Source organism: Hemiscyllium ocellatum, chromosome 2 (genome assembly GCF_020745735.1).
Source record: "Hemiscyllium ocellatum isolate sHemOce1 chromosome 2, sHemOce1.pat.X.cur, whole genome shotgun sequence".
Taxonomy (NCBI): Eukaryota; Metazoa; Chordata; class Chondrichthyes; order Orectolobiformes; family Hemiscylliidae; genus Hemiscyllium; species Hemiscyllium ocellatum.
In genome coordinates this window covers 65,091,473-65,111,957 of record NC_083402.1, presented here as the reverse complement: position 1 = coordinate 65,111,957, position 20,485 = coordinate 65,091,473, and the positions used below count along the sequence as shown (strand labels likewise).

At 40.9% G+C, this 20,485-nt stretch overlaps 1 protein-coding gene across 4 annotated transcripts in view; it reads left to right on the top strand.

The window, feature by feature from the left end:
* pja2 (praja ring finger ubiquitin ligase 2) overlaps positions 1 to 20,485 on the top strand; it is a 96,326-nt gene that overhangs the window by 10,826 nt on the left and 65,015 nt on the right. For 3 of the 4 annotated variants that reach the window (XR_009645549.1, XM_060837272.1, XM_060837258.1), the window contains exon 2: positions 14,205 to 14,405. Coding sequence is in view for 3 of the 4 variants with exons in the window: in XM_060837272.1 (XP_060693255.1) it covers positions 14,207 to 14,405 (199 nt within the window). In the remaining variant the exon portion in view is untranslated. The remainder of the gene's footprint in view (positions 1 to 14,204; positions 14,406 to 20,485) is intronic. The other variant, XM_060837282.1, reaches the window with a different exon arrangement.

Here is a 20,485-nt window from a genome sequence, read left to right as displayed (position 1 = left end):
TTGGATGAGAGATAAAAATCAAAAGAACTGCGGATGCTGTAATTCGGAAACAAGAACAGAAATTGCTGGAAAAGTTTAGCAGGCCTGGCAGCATCTGTGAAGAGAAATCAGAGTTAACATTTCAGATCTGGCGCCCTTTCAAAGTGGATCTGAGCAAGGGTCACCGGACCCGAAATGTTAACTCCGATTTCTCTTCGCAGGTGCTGCCAGACCCTCTGAACTTTTCTAACAACTTCTGTTGATTGGAAGGGGAACCTAGCCTGGAAGACAGTGGAGCAGCAATGGTAAAGTTTCTGGAGGTAATACAGGAGGCAGACCAGAAACTTATCCCAAGGAAAAAGAAGCAAACCAAGGGGAGACCAAGGCAGCCATGGATGATGAGGGAAGTTAGAGACTGCAAAAAAGCAAATGAAAGGATATGTAATATGGTGAAGATTAATGGGAAATCAAAGGATTGGGAAGCCTTCAAAAACCAGGAGAGGATAACTAGAAAAGCAATAAGAGGGAAGAAGATGAAATACAAATACAAGCTAACTCGCAACATAAAAGAAAATCGGAAGAATTTTTCTGGATCACTAAAAGTTCAGTGCGGGCTAAGAGTGGACATTGGACTACTGGAAAATGAGGCTGGAGAAGTAGTAATGGGGAACAAAGAAATGATGGAGGAACTGAATAGGTACTTTGCGTTGGTTTTCAGAGTGGAAGACACCAGCAGCATACCAGAACTTGGAGAGAGACGGTGTTAGAGGTGAGTGTAGTTGCCATCACTAAGGAGATGATGTTGGAAAGCTAAAAAGTCTGAAAGTGGATAAATCACCCAAACCACATGGACTATACTCCAGAGTTCGGAAGGATTTAGAATTGGGTATTATTGTCACATGTACTGAAGTCGAGAAATATGCAAAGTTTACAATGTTGCCATTCATGCCGCCACCTTAGGTACAGGGTATCTGGTGTTTCTTAGTATGTTATAGTACATAACAGATAAAGTTGTAAGTTCCAAATTGCAGTCATCCTTTAGCTTCACAGTGGACTGGATTTCTCCCCCATGTTGGGCTCACTGTCTCAATCCCTTGTCTCGCTGCCAACTGCTAGAGTCCAACTCGAGGGCCTCCAGCCCCTTCCGCAGTGCAGCCAACTGCCTGAGTTCTATCCAGGCACAGCACCCACCAAGTCAGTGCCTTCACTGCTGCCTGCTTGACCAAACCCCCTCCAAAAGGTAAGTAGAGAAAAACAAATAACTGAGAAGAATGTAGAAGTGTTGGTGGTGATCTTCCAGGAATCACTGGAATCAGGCAGGATGCGAGAGGATTGGAAAATGGCTAATGTAACATCCCTGTTTTAGAAGAGAGGGAAGCAGAAGACAGGAAACCATAGGCCAGTTAGCCTGACCTCAGTTATACGCGAGATCTTAGATTCCATTATTAAGGGTGAAATTGCAGAGTACTTGGAAATACATGATGGAATAGGGCTGAGTCAGTCCAGCTTCATCAAGAGGAGGCCTACTTGATACAAATGAGTGTTCCTTGAGGAAATAAAAAGCAAGTTAGACAACGAGAGTTATCGGTCATCTATTTGGATTTCCAGAAGGTTTTTGGCAAGGTGCCATGTAGGAGGCTGTGAAATAAAATAAGAGCCCTGGTGTTGGCATAAAGTACTGGCATGGATGGCAAATTTGCTGACTGACAGAAGGCAGAGTAAGGATAAATGTGTCTTTTTGAGAATGGCAGCCAGTGAGTAACAAGTTTCAGGGTCTGTGTTGAGATCAGAACTATAATGTTACATATTAACAATCTGGAGGAATTTAGAGCCTTGATAACACTAGACAATAGGTGCAGGAGTAGGCCATTCGGCCCTTTGAGCCAGCACCACCATTCATTATGATCATGGCTGATCATCCTTAATCAGTATCCTGTTTCTGCCTTATCCCCATAGCCCTTGATTCCACTATCTTTAAGAGCTGTATCCATCTCTTTCTTGAAAGTATCCAGAGACTTGGCCTCCACTGCCATCTAGGGCAAAGCATTCCATACACCCACCACTGTCTGGGTGCAGAAGGTTTTCCTCAACTCTGCTAAGTTTGCAGATGATGTGAAGATTAGGTGAAGGGACAGATAGTATTGAGGAGACAGGGAGGCTGCGGAAGGACGTGAATAGGATGGAAGAGTTATTAAAGTGGAGGGAAATGGCATGCATGTAGGTAAGATGCATTTTAATAGGAAGAATAGAATATAAACTCGTTTCTAATGTGGAAAGGCTTCAGAACTCTGAAGCACAAAGGGGATACTAATTCAGAATTGTCTTAAGGTTAACATGCAGGTTCAATTGGCAGTTAGGAAGGCAAACGCAGGCTTGGCAATCATTCTAATTATGACTAGTTCCAGGCTCCATCATCATCCAGGGGATGATGGGCTTGTCATGTGAGAAGCATTTGCAGTCTCTCAGTCTGTACCCGATGGAGTTTAGAAGAATGAAGAGACATTTGATTGAAACATATAGAACACTGAGACACCTGGCTGGAATGGATGTGGAGATGATGTTTCCACTGGTAGGAGAGTCTAGGACATGAGGGCACAGTCTCAGAATGAAGGAACATCACTTCAGAGCTGAGATGAGGAGGAATTTCTTCAGCCAGAGGGTGATGAATCTGGAACTCCATTGCCGCAAAGGGCTTTGTAAGCCAAGTTATTGAGTGCATTTAAGACTGACCTTTTTGATTGGTAAGGGGCTTAATGGTTACGGGGAGACGGTAAGAGAAGAGAATTGTCAAATGTATCGGCCTCATTCAAATGGCAGAGCAAACTCTATGGCTAATTCTGCTGCTATGTTTTATGGTCTTATTTAGGAAAAGCCTGACTCGATCTTGCCCTCTTTCCGCCCTCCCCCATCTTGGTCCCGCCCCCCGCCTGCCGCACCATACCTCTGGTGTTCATATGTCGTCGTCCTTGGGGGCCTTTGCATGTAAGTTCAGTAGTTGGAACACCATTTGGTTGTGAGAGATATTAAAAAAAATAAATGAGAGCATCACAGAGGGCTCTTGTGGCGTGGTGGTAGTGTCTTTATCTCTGTAGTTGCATTTTTGAGATATTATTCGGGACAAACCTAAATATGGGTTTAAGCAGTCTGCCAACTCTTTGATCCCCATTATAGCTTTCCCTGTTTCTGACTGCAAGGGATCTGTATTATTTGTTCTCAATAATGTATCTTCCCTTGATATAACTATCAAAGTTTTTATAAACAGTTTCTATGTTCTTTGTAAGCTTATTCTCATACTCAGCTCTCCCCCTCTTAATTAGTCTATTCGTGTTCCTTTGCTGAAATCTTAGCTGATCCCAATCCACAAATTTATTTAGTCAATTTATATGCCCCTTCCTTGAATCTAATACTGTTGCTAATTTCACATGTTAGCCATGGTCAGGCCACCTTTCCTATTCCTTTTTGTTCAGTTGTGGGGCATGAGCAACAGCACTGACTGGCCAGCATTTATTGCCTGTTCCTAGTTGCCTTTCCAGATGGACGTAGTAATAGGTTTGGAAAATGCTGTTTCAGGATCTTAGGGGAATTTTTGCAGTGCAGCTTGTAGATGGTACATATTGCTGCTGCTGAGCGTTGGTAGTGGAGGGAGTGGATGTTTGTGATTGTGGTACCAATCAAGCCAGCTGCTTTGTCTTGGATGGTGCCTTCTGAGTGCTTTTGGAGTTCATCCAGATGTATGTGTGAGTTACTCGCCACAGTCTTCCTAGTCTCTGACTTGTTTGTGTGTTTTAATATATATACAACAGAACAACCATTTTGTATATATGATTTTGTTCAGTTTTTAGTCAGTGGTAACACGTAAGCTGTGATGGTGAGGGATTCAATATTGGTAATGTCATTAAATACTGGATGTAGGTTTGCTCGCTGAGCTGGAACATTTGTTTTCAGACATTTCATTACTATACTAGGTAACATCATCAGTGAGCCTCCAGATGAAGCCCACTTTCTATTTGTGATTAAGTTTCCTTGGGTTGGTTATGCCATTTCTTGTTCTTTTTCTCGGGGGTGGTAAATGGGATCCAAGTCAATGTGTTTGTTGATAGAGTTCTGGTTAGAATGTCATGCTTCAAGGACTTCTCACATGTGTCTCTGGTTGGCTTGTCCTAGGATGGATGTATTGTCCTAGTCGAAGTGGTGTCCTTCCTTGTTTGTATGTAAAGATCGAAGTGAGAGTGAGTCATGTCTTTTGTGGCTAGTTTTCTGCCTGTTTGTTCACTGTAGTATTTTTTTACAGTTCTTGCAAGGTATTTTGTAAATGACATTAGTTTTGCTTTCGTCATTATAAGGTCTTTCAAGTTCATTAGCTGCTGTTTCAGTGTATTGGTGGGTTTGTTGGCTACCATGATGCCAAGGGGTCTGAGTAGTCTGGCAGTCATTTCTGAGATGTCTTTGATTTAGGAGAGAGTGGCTAGGGTTTCTGGACATGTTTTAGCTGCTTGTTTGGGTTTGTTGCTGAGAAATCGGTGGATTGTGTTTGTTGGGTACCCATTATTTTTGAATCCTCTGTATAGATGATTTTCCTCTGCTCTTCATTATTCCTTTGTGCTGCAGTGTGTGGTGGCTGGTTGAAATAATGTTCTAATGCAGCTTCGTTTGTGGGTGTTGAGGAGATTGCTTCAGTAGTTCAGTGTTTAGTCTGTATGTATTGTTTTCTTGTAGATGCTGGTTTGAAGTTCCCCATTGGCTGTTCGCTCGACTGCAACATCTGAGAGTGGCAGTTTGTTGTTGTTTTCCTCCGCTTTTCTGAATTTTATGCTAGTTAAGGGTATTATTGATAATCTTGAGGTTTCCTCTAATTTGTTTCATTTCGTGATGACAAAAGTGTTATCCACGTAGTGGACCACAGTTTGGGTTTAAGTTGGCAGAGCTGTTTGTTCGAGTCTCTGCATTACTACCTCTGCTAAGAACCCTGATATCGGAGATCCCATCGTTGTTCCGTTGGTTTGTTTGTAGGTTTTGCTGTTTACGATGAAGTGGGTGGTAAGGCATAGGTCCACTAGTTTGGCGACATTGTCCTTGCTGATGAAGTTGGTGGTGTTTAGTGTATGTGTCTTTGGTTTGTCTAATAGTGTAGGCCTTACCACGCTCTTCACCTTCAACAACAAAACCTACAGACAAACCAACGGAACACCCATAGGATTTCCAATGGCATCACCACAGGAAATTACATCACCACCCCAAGGAAACCTAAACACAAATCAAGAGCGGACATTACCATCAGTGCTTTATCCGGAGACTCTCTGATGATGTTACCTAGTATGATGATGAATTGTCTGAAAACAAACCTTCCAGCTCAGCGAGCAAACCTGCATCCAGGACCTCAACCTGAGCTACCAATCTCCTCAAAACCTGCTATCATGAAATACCAAGGGATGGTGGTTATATTGTCTCTTATTGGAGATGAGAGTAGAGAATGTGGTGCTGGAAAAGGCAGTATCTGAGGAGCAGGAGAATTGACATTTCGGGCATAAACCCTTCATCAGAAATGCGGTGGGGGAGAGGGCTGAGAGATAAATAGGGGGTGGGGGAAGTTAGCAGGAATGTGATAGCGAATGCAGGTGGGGGGTGGGGTGATAGGGTGGAGTGGGTAGCTAGGAAGGAAGATGGACAGTTAGGACAATTCAGGAGGGCAGTGCTGAGTTGGAAGGCTGGATCTGGGATGATGTGGATATGGTCATTGTGCCACACAAATGTCAGGAAATGCTGTTTGCTACTTCTAGGCTCGATCTCTCAATTATCTCGGTCATGTTGCGTTTGAACATGGACTGCTTCAGTGTCTGAGGAGTCATGAATGGTGCTTAATATAGTGCAGTAATGGGAGAATATACCCACTTCTGATCAATGATGAAGGGATAGTCATTTGATGAAGCAGTTGAAGATGGATGAGCGGTGGATACTACTCTGAAGAGCTACTGCAGGTGTGTCCGGAAGCCGAATTGACTGACCTCAAACAGCCATAGCATCTTTTTACGTCCAGGTATGACTCCAATCTGCAGAGGGTTTTCCCATGAAATTCCTTGATTCCAGTTTTTGTAGGGTTCATTAATGCCACATTCTGTCAAATACACCATTAATGTTAAGGACTGTCACTCTCGCCTCACACCTGGAATTCAGCTCCTTTTTCCATATTTGAACCAAGACTGTAATAAGGGCATGGGTTGAGTGGGCCTGGCGGAACCAAAACTGGGTGTCACTGAGCATATTGCTAAACAGGTGTTGCTTGATAAGACTGTTGATAAAATCTTCCACCACTTTACACATGATTGAGAGTAGACAGTAGCGATAATTGGTTTGGTTGGATTTCTCCTGCCTTTTGCATACAGGATATACTTGAGAAATTTGAATTGCTGGGTAGGTGCCAATGCTGTAGCTGTACTGAAAGAGCTGGCAACAGTTGCATCAAGTTGTGGCACAGAAATCTTCAGTACAGTTGCTGGAATGCTGTCAGAGCACTGGTATAGACAATCTTTATGGAGATCAGTGACACATTGAAGGACATGGATATGCAGTATTTGTCTTCTTTTGTAGCTGTGCTAATAGTGTCTGCTTGTGCTTATTTGTGTATGCGAGTCAACCAGTTAACACTTATCTAGTTGTCTAAATGGACCCACTCCAATTCCTGTATTTCCTCTATGCAATCCTATATGTCACATACACCTTAAAAGGGTTTAGGTGATCTTGAGTAATTGTCCCCCTGTACATTCAGCAATCTTCGCTGTAAGTATGAAGACACAAAAAAGGATGGCCGAGTACAACCTTTGTAATCATCTTCTAAAACTTCATCAATGACTGAAGTGTCCAATGTGTATTTCTATGACTAGTTACCTGTAAGTCTCTCAACCTCAGAGCAATGGTGATGTGTCACATCTGTTAACTAGATTATCCATGAAGTCCACAGATAAGTCTTTTTGAGCTAGCATATTGGTATTTGAGTTGGGAAAAACAGACCAGTAGGGGCAAGTCAGATATTCACTTAATGTATGCAGTACATCTGGTGAGGTTGGGCTGAGTGACAATTGTGGATGGATATGTGGCGAAATGAAGAAGTGTGTAGAAAGTGAAGATGGCTCCTGTGGAAAGGTGAGTGTATATCTTGAAGTACGTTTTGCAAGGGGCCAGGCCCCTTACAACTCAGGCTGTAGGGAATTCAACAATTGTCCTCACTTTTCCTAGCCTGAATAGGTCATTTAAGTTGCTGACTTCACTGTATCCATACCTGGAGCAAAACGTTTCTCCTGTTCATGTCCTCAGCTCTCTGTAATTTATTGAGAATTGCATGTTCCTCCTGACACTGTTGGGGAATTGTACATGCCTCCTGTTACAGTCTGCATTTGGCCCCACCCCCTCCCTTTTTGTATATTGGAGCTACATTTACTACTTGCCTGACTTCAGCAACACTTTCCAGAACCTAATATAATTGTGAAAGATGACCAGCAATGCATCAGGTATGAGAAATAAAAATCTAAAAGGCACAAAACATTACTGTTACACAGTTGTCTGCTTTACCACTTTTTGGGGTGAGTTTGAACTTTCACTTTGGAAAATAACAGAAAATAAGAAAGAGTAGCTTGTTATACCAGAAGTGAATTTTTACCTTGAGTAGTTACTTTGAGAGAAACTATGGCTAGTCAAAACTGCCACTAATTTGCTTATATTTTGATGTTCTAAACTCCTTTAAGTGTTTAGCAAAAACGTACTGGTACTGAAATTCTGCTAAATATGAGGGTCAAATTGGTAGGCGTGACTTTTTCAGATACCTATCTACTGATCAGTTCTTCACAGTTATAACTTCAGGCCATTTTCTTGGAAGCTAGATTTGGCATGGAATGGAAACCCATCTTGCAAGCAAGGAGTATTTAAATTAGTTAAGGCCATAGCTGACAGGAATTTTCCTTCACTGTCACCCACTCCTATCCCTATCAACCCTGACCATTTCTTTCACTCATTAGTTTAAGAAGTGTGCTGAAAGCACACCTCAAGATAGCGTTGCCTCTATAGTGACAAGTGGCTGCTTCTTTCTGAAGTTTTGATCTTGGAATGATATTCTCACAGTAAGGCTTTTGCTGGAGTCTTGCTTATCAAAATTGAACATGAGGATGAAGTTGAGTAAATCAGTTATTGCACAAATGCTGTGGACAATGGAGTGGTAAAAGCTAGACCATGGCAATTTTAATGTAATCAAAAACAGTGTATCACTTGCAGTGCCTCCTTCTTCTGCTCCTGTATTCTGTTGCCTTTGGTGCTCTAAAGAATCCATTCCTGTCTCTCTCCCACTATTTTTTATCTACGTACTGCCTCTCTTCGCAACATCATTTGAAAACTTAAGTGATAGTTTTCACGTGGTCCCCTCATCACTACATCAGTGAAAATGCTACTCCTTTAAGAAGTTAATGTTGTCCTTGGGGTTTTTCAGAGGGGTCATAAAGATGTAGGTTCAGATGTGTCTGGTTTGGATGGGTTTTTAGGGCTAATTTCATTATGGCTAACAGATACTGCCTCAGGAGAAAGACTTGCAAATTAAAAAAAAACACTTGTACAATGAAAGGGAAGTGACCAGTTCTCCCAGCTCAGCTTTACTTTGGTTTGGTTTGGTTTTAGCAGCCTGGCTGTTGAGAGCTGCTGGTCAGTTGTTAGCTCGTAATCCAAAAGGAACAGCTACATAGAATAATGTGTCCCGTGCTAAATCTCTCTGCCAACTCTCTCTCCTGTAAGACCCTATATTTGATTTTACCTTTTGTGCCCAGGAGTGTTTTGCAGGAATTTGGAACAGTATCATTAAGTTAGTATAGTCTGTTGGAATTTTGGTTAGTTTAAGTTATTCTGTATTATGTTCTTTATTGCTTGTGTTTCGTTCGGAACTCTATAAATAAATTGTTTTCTTTAAAACAGAGGGGTTTTGACCAGCTGCATCTGTGGAATATCGGCTTTGTACCTATTCAAAACAACTAGAAATGTTAGTGGCTGGGTTGTCTTGAAATGTTTTGAGGGGGTCTGATCCAAAACATGTCTCTCCACTTATGCGCTGTTGCTAAATTATCAGTATACTTGTCTGATATCCTGCACTGAGCAGAAATTTGTTCCAATTAAATATTGGGCTCCTAAATATAATGCTTTTGTGCATGCTGGAAGCTACATTCATTAACATGCAGGGAAAATGAATTGAACATACATTAAACCTTTTCATAGGGGAGGAAGGTGGGCATGGAGTCTGCCAATGGCTACAACATCCTGATAGATTGATCTGTCGCTTGATCTATCTATGCGCTGTGTCTGAGAACTAAGATTTGACAACTTTAATGTTTTGGCTGCATTTCTGTGCCAATAATGGCACAACCAATCATCTCCCTCCTACCATATAAGGATAACAAAATTTGAAATTATTGGAAAATCTCCACAGATCTGGCAGCAGCTGTGGAGAGAAAGCAGAGTTAACATTTCAGATCCAGTGGCTTGTCTTCAGGACAGAAGTTAACAAAGTTTTTTACCAACAATTTCTGATTTTGTTTCTGATGTCCAGCATCCCAGCTTTTTTTTGTATAAACAGGTATGCCTTTTTCTCAAGCTTGTTTCTGTGGAAAAGTGAGGTAGGGCTACTGGGTTTAAATCCCACCTGTTCCAGAAGTCTGTAATGACATCTATGAACAGGTTGATTATAAAATATCCAAGTTTGCATATTTGTTTCTTGTATCCTAATCTTTGTAAGTGCAGGATGAAAGAACTGGGCCCTCTTGTTTCCTTTTTTGAGTTTCGTATTGCCAAGCAATTGTTTATCAAAAGCTTTCAGTTTTAAATACTTGATTTAAATCTCCCTTTTACCATTGTTGTCTTTTGTGAATTTGGTATGCTACTTCAGTTGACGCCCAACTTTTTTTTGCTTTTGAACTCTGTCTCTATTTTTAAAAAGTCAAGAAACCCTTTATTTTTTTTCATAAAAAATATATATGTCAAAACATCCTGTCTCCATGAAAGGTTTGTAAAGGTATCTCTAGGTCTGTCTTTTCCTTGATCCAATTTGAATTTGTACCATCTTAATTTTTACAATCTGGACATTATTCCTCTCCAAATATAACTTCAGATTCATTAACTATAATGTTTTGATTGAAAATTTTAAATTCTTAGTCTGCTAGTTACTGTTCTACACTTCAATCAAGTAACCAGTCACTCTTCTAAGCTATAGTGGAAACAAGTCCAGTCAGGCTAACATATCATCGTAAGACAACCCACTCATTCTAAATATCAATATAATAAACCTCAGCCGCCTCCAATGCTTTTATATCCGTGCTTCAGTCAGGAGACCAAGACTGCAGTGGGTATTTTGATGTAATATCAATGCCCTGTATAGCTAGCTGAAGCTGAACATCCTTACTTTGATGTTCAAATCCTGTTAGCCGCCTTGACCATATGTAGAATCTGCATATTAGCATTTTGTGATTTAAGCACAAGAATACTTAAATCTGTCTGCATTTATGTTCCCTCAAAACTTGTAGGCCCCCGCCCTTGTCACTTAGCATGTAAATGCATTGATTTCAGATTCCAGAAGTTGCTACTGTGCACGAACCTTGGAGGACTGCTCAGTGGCAGGAAAAATTAACGAGAACGTAGCTCTGCATCTCAGAATTCCATTACCATCTCCAGTTATGCAAAACAGAGAGAAACCATTAACTGTCCCTTAATGTAATCTGACATTAGCTGCAAAGTCAGCAAAGACTTCGACATTGTAAGACGATCAAAACGTCAGTAGTGATTTGTAACTCCTCACACTAGGTAATTCAAAACTGGCATGTAATCAGGGATATAAGAGTGTTTGATTACTGGTGAGGCAGTTATGACAACCCAAGAGGCTAGATTTAGAGAGCTTCAGCCCTTGCAGTTACCTGGCTATGCAGATGAGAATGTGGAATGCAGGGAGGATGACCAAACTAACTACAGAATGTGGGACCCATTTGAGTAGGGGGAAGAAATAGTAATGTAGTAATGGTGGGGGACAGATACCATGTCTGCAACTTTGAATGGGAGTCCCAAAAGGTTGTGTTGTCTGCCTGGTGCTCGGAATAAGGGTATCTCCTCACAGCTAGAGGAGAACCTAAAGTAGGAGAGCTGGAATCTAGTTGTTGTTATCAACATTGGTACCAACAGCTTTGATCAGTCTAGAGAGGAGGTTTTGCTAAAAGAGCGAAGTTGAAAAGCAGGACATACAAGATTGTGATCTCACGTTTTACTGACTGGCAGGCAACTGGCATGCATAGAAGACACTGAGTTGGACAAGGGAGGCAGTTTCATTAAGGTAACCTGTAACTAGATGAGTACCATTGGGATCAGTGTTGAGATCACAATTATTTACAATTTAGATCAATTTAGACAAGCAAAGTGAATGAATCATAATATAAAGAAACAATGTGTAGCTACGTGCTGTGAATAACAGTGGATGTAGGCAAGTTAAATGAGTGAGCAAAAATTTGATACATGGACTATAATGTGGGAAAATATTGCGTTACGTATTTCGGCAGAAAGAAGAGAGAAGGTGACTATTATTTAAATAAAGAAAGATTGGAGAGCGATATGTTGAGGAGGATGTGGGAGTCCTCGTGCATAAATCTTATTGCCAGCACGGATGCTGGTTTTTGGGAAGGCAAATGGAATGTTGGCCTTTATTTCAAGTAGAGTGGAGTATAAAAATAAGGCAGTCTTGCAAGGCACTAGTTAAACCATAACTGCAATACTGTGAACAATTTTGGTCCCCTTATTGAAGGAAAGATATACTGATGTTAGAGTCAGTCGTGAGATGTTTCACTGGACTGATCCTGATTGTGGAGGGAACCTTCTAAGGACAGATTGAGTAGGTTGTGCCTGCAAAGAATGGAAAAATTTGAAGCAATCTTTTTGAAAAACACACAACAAGATTTGACAGGTTGGATGCAGAGGTGCTGTTTCCCCTTGTCGAGAATCTAGGATCACAGGACATAATTTCAGAACCAGGTATTTCCCATTTTTAATACAGAGACAAGACCATAAGACATAGGAGTGGAAGTAAGGCCATTCAGCCTATCGAGTCCACTCCGCCATTCAATCATGGCTGATGGGCATTTCAACTCCACTTACCAGCATTCTCCCCGTAGCTTTTAATTCCTCGTGACATCAAGAATTTATCAATCTCTGCCTTGAAGACATTCAGCGTCCTGGCCTCCACTGCACTCTGCGACAATGAATTCCACGGGCCCACCACTCTCTGACTGAAGAAATGTCTCCGCATTTCTGTTCTGAATTTACCCCGTTTAATTTTAGGCTGTGTCCACAGGTCCTAGTCTCCTCGCCTAACGGAAAAAATTTCCTCGCGTCCACCCTTTCCAAGCCATGTATTATCTTGTAAGTCTCTATTAAAGCTCCCCTTAATCTTCTAAACTCCAATGAATACAATCCCAGGATCCTCAGCCGTTCCTCGTATGTTAGACCAACCATTCCAGGGATCATCCATGTGAATCTCCGCTGGACACGCTCCAATGCCAGTATGTCCTTCCTGAGGTGTGGGGACCAAAACTGGATGCACTACTCCAAATGGGGCCTTACCAGAGCTTTATAAAGTCTCAGTAGCACAACGGTGCTTTTATATTCCAACCCTCTTGAGATAAATGACAACATTGCATTCGCTTTCTTAATCACGGACTCAACCTGCATGTTTACCTTTAGAGAATCCTCGACTAGCACTCCCAAATCCCTTTGTACTTTGGCTTTACGAATTTTCTCACCATTTAGAAAGTAGTCTACGCTTTTATTCTTTTTTCCAAAGTGCAAGACCTCGCATTTGCTCACGTCGAATTCCATCAGCCATTTCCTGGACCACTCTCCCAAACTGTCTAGATCCTTCTGTAGCCTACCTACTTCCTCAGTACTATCTGTCTGTCCACCTAACTTCGTATCATCGGCAAACTTCGTTAGAATGCCCCAGTCCCTTTATCCAGATCATTAATATATAATGTGAACAGCTGCGGCCCCAAAACTGAACACTACGGGACACCGCTTGTCACCGGCTGCCATTCTGAAAAAGAACCTTTTATCCCAACTCTTTGCCTTCTGTCAGACAGCCTCGATCCATACCAGTAGCTCACCTCGAACACCATGGGCCCTGACTTTGCTCAGCAGCCTCCCGTGTGACACCTTATCAAAGGCCTTTTGGAAGGCTAGATAGACCACATCCACTGGGTTTCCCTGGTGTAACCTACTTGTCACCTCTTCAAAGAATTCCAACAGGTTTGTCAGGCATGACCTCCCCTTACTAAATCCATGTTGACTTGTTCTAAGCAGACTCTGCTTTTCCAAGAATTTAGAAACCTCATCCTGAATGATGGATTCTAGAATTTTACCAACAACCGCGGTTAGGCTAATTGGCCTATAATTTTCCATCTTTTGTCTTGATCCTTTCTTGAACAAGGGAGTTACAACAGCGATCTTCCAATCATCCGGGACAAGGATGCATTTCGTCTCCCGAAAGATATTGAATTTGTGGAGTACCGTAGAGATTGAGTCGATAAATATATTCAAGACTGTCATTAATTTTTAATCAGTAAGGAAATCCATTGTTAAGGGGGAAAAAGGCAGAAAAGTGGATTTGAAGATTATAAGATCAGCTGCAATCTCATTGAATGTCGGAGCAGACTTGATTGACTGGACCTCCTCTTCTCCACTGCATATGCATTCCCATAAGACCAAAACACAATGTCCAAATTATCTTTTTAAGAGGTCATCAGCATATGTCTGTTATTGTCTCCTAATGGGTGCAATAGTTTGCCAGGTGCTACCCTGGTGCTGAAGTTGGAAATTACGCTGGAAATGTGTATTTTCAACTCCAAATTTTAGAAGCCTGCAAAAAAGTCAAGTTGTATAAGATTAGTTTTGCGGTAATCGGAAGTCTTTTATTTTCAAACCTAAGAAGGCCTTGACACAACAGCTCAGAATGCCACAAAAATTGAAACTGCATGGTAAACTAAAATAATTTTGCATACGCTTGGTTCATTTCTGATTTTGTAAATAATTGGGACTCATTGGACACATTTAATTATTGTGCCTCTGCATATTATTTTAAGCAGTCATATTGTAAAACACAAAACATTTGTTACATAATTTTGATTTTTGTTTGGTTTTAACTGATGTTATTTTTCCTTTTTGTTTTATAGTGATGGGTCAAGAGTCTGGAAAGTCAGCCTGGCCCAGACCAGCAGGAGGTTATCAGACTATCACTGGAAGAAGATATGGGAGAAGGCATGCTTATATTAGCTTTCGCCCTTCTATTTCCAAGTCGTGGAACCACTTAAAAGAAAATGAGCACCAATGGGAAGAAATGGAGCTAAACACTGTTTCAAAAGATAATGGTTTATGTGTGTTGTGTTTCATATACAATATGACCTGTCTTTTTGAAAGGAAAAGTAGATTTGGGCATTGAAAAGGCAGATGTAAATGTAGAGACCAAATCTCAATTTGATCACTGGATTCTTTAGAAAATGGCCTCCACTGCATATGGGGGATTAATTCTACAAAGTACAATCTTTAAGACCACAGATTAATATAATATCAGGAAAGATTAATTTATTCAGAGTGCACAGTATTTGAAATATTCTGCCACTATATGTCAGTTATGCTAAAAAGTCAGTGAAGATTATGGTAATTTGAATCCACCTGTCACTTTTCTGCCTGTTTGGTTTTACTGTGTTAAATGCAAAATGAGATATGTTTCAGAATCATTTTTGTTACAATTCTGGGTTTTATTCCAATTTGGTGAGAACATTCTCAGCAAAATAAGTTACTTCATGAATATTTGAAATTGTGAGGACTGCATTCAAGAGGCAAGCTGATCTTTTTGGAGAAAGTATTTCAAAACCAAACAATCATTGGTTCTGGCAAAAAAGGAGGCTATTTGAATTTTGGTTGACTCTGAAGGGAGAATTTCCTTCATGCCATTCCCCAGGCTTCTTGCTTTATCTTTGCAAATATGATCACGTATTAATTTAATTCCCTCTTAGTGCTTTGATCAAACTTGCCTTCACCAAATTCTTAACCGGTGTATCCTAGATCCTAACATCTCATTCTGTGAAAACGTTTTTCTTCATTGTTACTTCTGGTAAATTACCAGATTCTTGTGTCATTGTTCTTGGTTTTTCCACCAATGGGAATATTTCCTTTCCTATTTCCATTGTCTAGAGCTCTCTTGGTTTTATATACCCCTGTCAAGTTTTATCTCTGCTTTATTCTCCAAGATCCCAACTTATACAATGTATGAAGATTATATAAGTAAATATATCAGAGGTTAATTAATATGTGTGTTTTGCCTGCCTGCATATGAAGACCTAGACTCCGCGCGCCCCCCCCGCCCCCCCCACACACACTCATGACTTTTAATTTTTGTAGTTATCTTAATTTTTTTTTGTTTCCATTGGTAAGGGAGCTGCAGTTCCTGATGAAAGGTTTATGCCAGAAAGGTCAATTCTCCTGGTCCTCAGATGCTGTCTGACCTGCCGTGCTTTTCCAGCACCAAACTCTCTATGCTGTACTTCATGGTGATCCAACATTCCTCTCGTTCACTTTCCTGCCTTTTCCTCATTACTTTTGATTCTGCTACTGATCAAGAATCAGTCTGAGCTTTAAATGTACGTGAAGGTCACTTATCCCCACAATTCTGCGTAGCAAGGAATTCCAACGAATCACTCCTCTCTGTGAGAAGTTCCTTCTCAGCTCAGTTTCAAATTGGCGTCCCTTTATTCTGAGGCTATGCTTTTTGCTCTTCGACTTTCTGTGAGGGAAGCAATCTTTCAGTGTTTACTCCTGTCATGCTCCTCAAGATGCCTATATATTTCAATGAGATCACCCCTCATTGTTATAAATTCCCAATAAGTAGAGTCCCAACCTGTTTAGCCTTTGCTCATAAGACAATCCTTCCATACTGGATATCATTCTAATGAATGCCTCCAATGAAATAATAATCTTCCCTGAGAAAGGGGGACCAAAACTGCTCACAGTACTCCAGATGAAGTCTCATCAGCACCTTGTCACGTTGCAGTAAGACTTTCCTATTCTTATATTGCAGGGTGACTAAGGTTGGGATCTGAATGCTGAAGTGTATCTGACATTTTGCAAAGATTGGATGGTATTAAAAGATGATGTGTTGGTCTGTTTAAGGATATCATTGTAGCAGTGAGAAGTCGCTTTCTTTCAAAAGAGAAAGGTGCAGAAACGGTTTGGGTAAAAATAAATTACAAATTAAGAGGGCATGTGGAGCAGCTGTGGGCATTCAACATAGCTACATTGTAGGACAGAAAATACAAGAAGAAATAACTGGATCTTGTAAGAAAGGTATCACAACATTAATTGGTGACTTTAATCTACCTGTAGATTGTGTAAATCAGATTGGCAAAGGTTGCCTTGAAAGTTATTTAATTGATGGTAACTGTGACAATTTCTTAAAGCAGTACATTTAGAACCAACTGTAAAGAAAGCTATTATAATTGGTACTGAGCAATGTCACAGGATTAGTCAATTATCGTATGTTCAGTTCAAAAGGGAGAAGTATGGATCTAACATCAGTGCTTTAAACTGGAGTTAAAATTATATGAAGGCAGAGTAACTAAAATTTACCGCAAAATGAGGTTACAAGGCTGGACAGTGGTGATTCAGCAGTATGCATTTTAAGGAGAGATCTAATAACTAAGCAAAAATCTATCCCATTGATAATAAGGATGCACTTTCTATGGCTAATTAGGGAAATTAAGAATTTTATCAAAATGATGTAAGTGTATAGTGGTAGTATCCCTACCTCTGTGCTAGAAGATGTGGTTTCATATCCCACCTGAACATGTGTGAGTAGGATGATTTTTGAAAAACTTTCAACAAGAAAGAAATACAGCTTAAATAAAGCTAGGAATAGGTCAAAAGATGAGTCAGATTTTAAGAACCAACAAAGAAAAACTAAAAGAATATGGGACAAAGTGAGTTAGTAATACCAAACAGAAAGTAAGTGTTTTAAATGATTGATTTCTTTATTGTCATGTGCACCGAAGTACAGTGAAAAGCTTTATTTATGAGCAGTACAGGCAGATCATAGTAAGCAAGGACGTACAGAACAAAAGATTTAGATGGAGGCGTACAGGTAACATTGCGCAGGCCATACAAGCGAGATCCAGATTATCAAGATCAGCATTATTTGAGACAAGAGAGTCCATTCAGTAGGCTAATAATAGCCAGGAAGAAGCTGTCTCTAAACATACAACTGCATATCTGTACCTTCTGACTGACAGAACAGATTGTAGGATGTCATTACTGGGCTGCAAAAAATGTTTGAGGTTGACAGCCTTTCTGTAAATGGAGTCCATGGATGGAAGATTTGGCTCATGTGATGGCCTTGGTTGTGGGTACCCTCTTCTGTAATTTCCTATGTTTGTGGGCAGAGCAGTTTCCATATTAGGCTGTTATGCACCCAAAGAGTATGCTTTCAGTTGTGCGTTGGTCGAAGTTAGTGAGAGTCCTTTGGGCATGCCAAATTTCCTTAGCTGCCTGAGGACGAAGAGGGATTGTTGTACTTTCATCATCATCACAACTACATGGTAAGACCAGGATGGATCCTCAGTTATCGTACTCTGAGGAACTTGACACTCTCCACCCTTCAACCTCAGATCCATTGATGTAGATGTAGGTGTGTTCTACTCCTTCCGTGCGAAAGTCTTTAGTTTTGCTGTTGTTGAGAGAAGGTACGGTGAGAACAACCTATGTCAGCAAATCCTCTGTCTCCCTTCTGTATTTTGAATAGTCGTCATTAGATATCTGTCTTACTAAGGTGGTGTCAACAGTGAACTTAGATGGCGTTTGTTTGGAATTTAGCAAGACAATCATGGGAGTTCAGTGAGGGGCTGAGGATGCATGCTTGGGATGCTCTAGTGTTGAGTGTTATTGTATCTTTATCTTCACTGATTGTGGTCTATGAGTCAGAAAGCTCAGGATCCAGTTGCAGAGAGTGGAGCCAAGACTGAGGTCTCAGAGTTTTGAGATCCATCTGCAGGGGATAATAGTGCTGGAAACGGAGCTGTAGTCAGTTAGTAGGAGTCTGATGTAGGTGTCCTTGTTATACAGATGCTTCAGAGATGAGTGCAGTGCTAGGAATATGACATCTGTTGTGGACCTGTCCCTCTAGTAGGCAAATTGTAGAGGATAGAGACAGGCTGGGAGACTGGAATTGATGTGAGCCATGACCAGCCTCTGGAAGCACTTCCTGATTATGGAGGTTAGAGCCACTGAGCAGTAGTCATTAAGGCACATTGCACACGCTTTCTTAATACGCAGCTGATGGTGGTGGTCTTAAAGCAGGTGGGAACGACAGCTTGTAGGGAGGGAGAGGTTGAAGATGTTAATGAATACCTCTGCAGGTTGGTATGCACAGGATCTGAATGCTCAACCAGGGGCACTGTCCGGTACCGTCGCTTTCCTTGGGTTGACTCCCAGGAAGACATTTCTGACATCTGCAGTGGTGACTGAGGGAACAGGTGTATCTAGGGCTGTCAGGACAGGCATCACCATGCTGCTGATATTCTGTTCAAACTGAGCAGAGAAAGCATTGAGCATATCAAGGATGGATGTATCTTTATATTGCTGTGTTTCATATTGTATCCTTTACTGTTGTTTAACATTGCACAGGCGGCGTGAGTCTTTGGCAGATATGAGCCTCTAATCTAGTCCAAGACTGCCTCTTGGCATCCATGATGGCTTTGTGGAGGTCATATCTGGACTACTTGTATTGATCTGGGTCATCAGACTTGAAATCTACACATCTAGCCTTCAGTAGAGAGTGGATTTCCAGGTTCATCTAAGGTTTACAGTCAAGGTGCATTCGGGTTGACTTCTTTTGGAATGCATTTCTCCAAGCATTTGGTAATGAAGTCTGAGATTGGTGGCGTACTTGTCTAGGTTTTCCACTGAGTATTTGAACATGGTCCAATCCACCAATTCCAGGCAGTCCCGGAGATGTCTTCCACACCTTCAGACAAGCACTGTACTTCCTTTTGTGAAGAGTCTTCCTGGTTTAGTTTGTGTTGTAAGCTGGCAGGCGGTACACAGCCACTGTGATCTGATTTTCCAAAGTGTGGTTGGGGGATGGAGCAGTCTTTTGTTGTGTAGCAATTGTCCAGAATGTTTGTTTCTCTGGTGGGACAGGAGATGTCTTGATGGCACTTTGGGAACACCCTTTTGTGGTTGGCTTGCATGAAGTCACCAACTACAGTGAATAGGGCCTCGGGGAATTTTGTCTGTAGTGTGCTTGTGATAGTTTCAATCTCATTTTGGGCATTCTCCACATTCTCATGGGGTGTATGTATACTGCTGTCAGGATGACTGAGGTGAACTCACGGTAGATAATAGGGATGGTATTTAACTGTAAGGTATTCTAGGTCTGGGGAGCAATGGCTTCCTAGGGTCACTACATCCAAGCACCAAGAGATATTGATCAGGAAGTATACCTCACCACCTTTTGCTTTAGCTGAGGATGTCGGTTTCTGAGTTCCCTGTGGTAGGCAAGTCTAGATATGAGTTAACTAATTTTGTTTTCAATAGCTTGGACGTTGGTTAGGAGTATGCTGAGGAGGGGGATCGTGAAACCACGTTGTTTCAACATCACCTTCAGGCCATGACGTTTTTCTTGTTTCCTTTATAGATTTCCTGCATCTCTGGGTGGGATGAGGAGTTGTGACTAAAACTAGTGTTGGTTCTTCAGCATATGAATTTGGAAAGTTGATGAGGGTAAACAAGGAAACCCTGGACCTGTTGAACAGTTATTTCAACTCTGACTTCATTATGCAAATATATTTGGAAATTAAGAGGTGAATAGGAGAGATGAAATTAAGACAGTTTCCATCATCAGGACAAAGATGTGTGGAAGACATTTAGATCCAAAGGTGGTGGAGCCACTCATTGCTGATGTCCTGCATAAATGGCTGCAGATCAGAGGGATTGTTTATAATTTTCCAGAATTCATTAGCTTCTGGAAGAGTCTCAGAAGTTTGACAAATAGGTAAGGTAACTCTTTATTCAAGAAAAAAAAATGAGTTAACCTAACATCTACAGTAGAGATAAATAAAAGCCTAGTATTGTGGATGCTAACTGCATCTGTGGAGAGAAACAAAGTGAAAATTCTGAGTCTGCTGTGGCTTTTCAGAAGACATATTTAGAATAAGCAACCGGTTGAATCCTTTACTAAGGATTTATTTACTTTAAAAAAATCTTGTTAGGTTAAGGCAGCATATTAAACAAAATCATAATGGGATCAGAACATCAACATACTTTAATGAAATGGAAACCATACTTAATTTATTAGTTATCTGAAGAATTAATTTAGGAGAGTCTGTAGATGTGTACGTGGAATGCATTTGGCATTTTGATTATTTTGAATTTTGACCACATCAAATGTGCTTTAACCTCATGT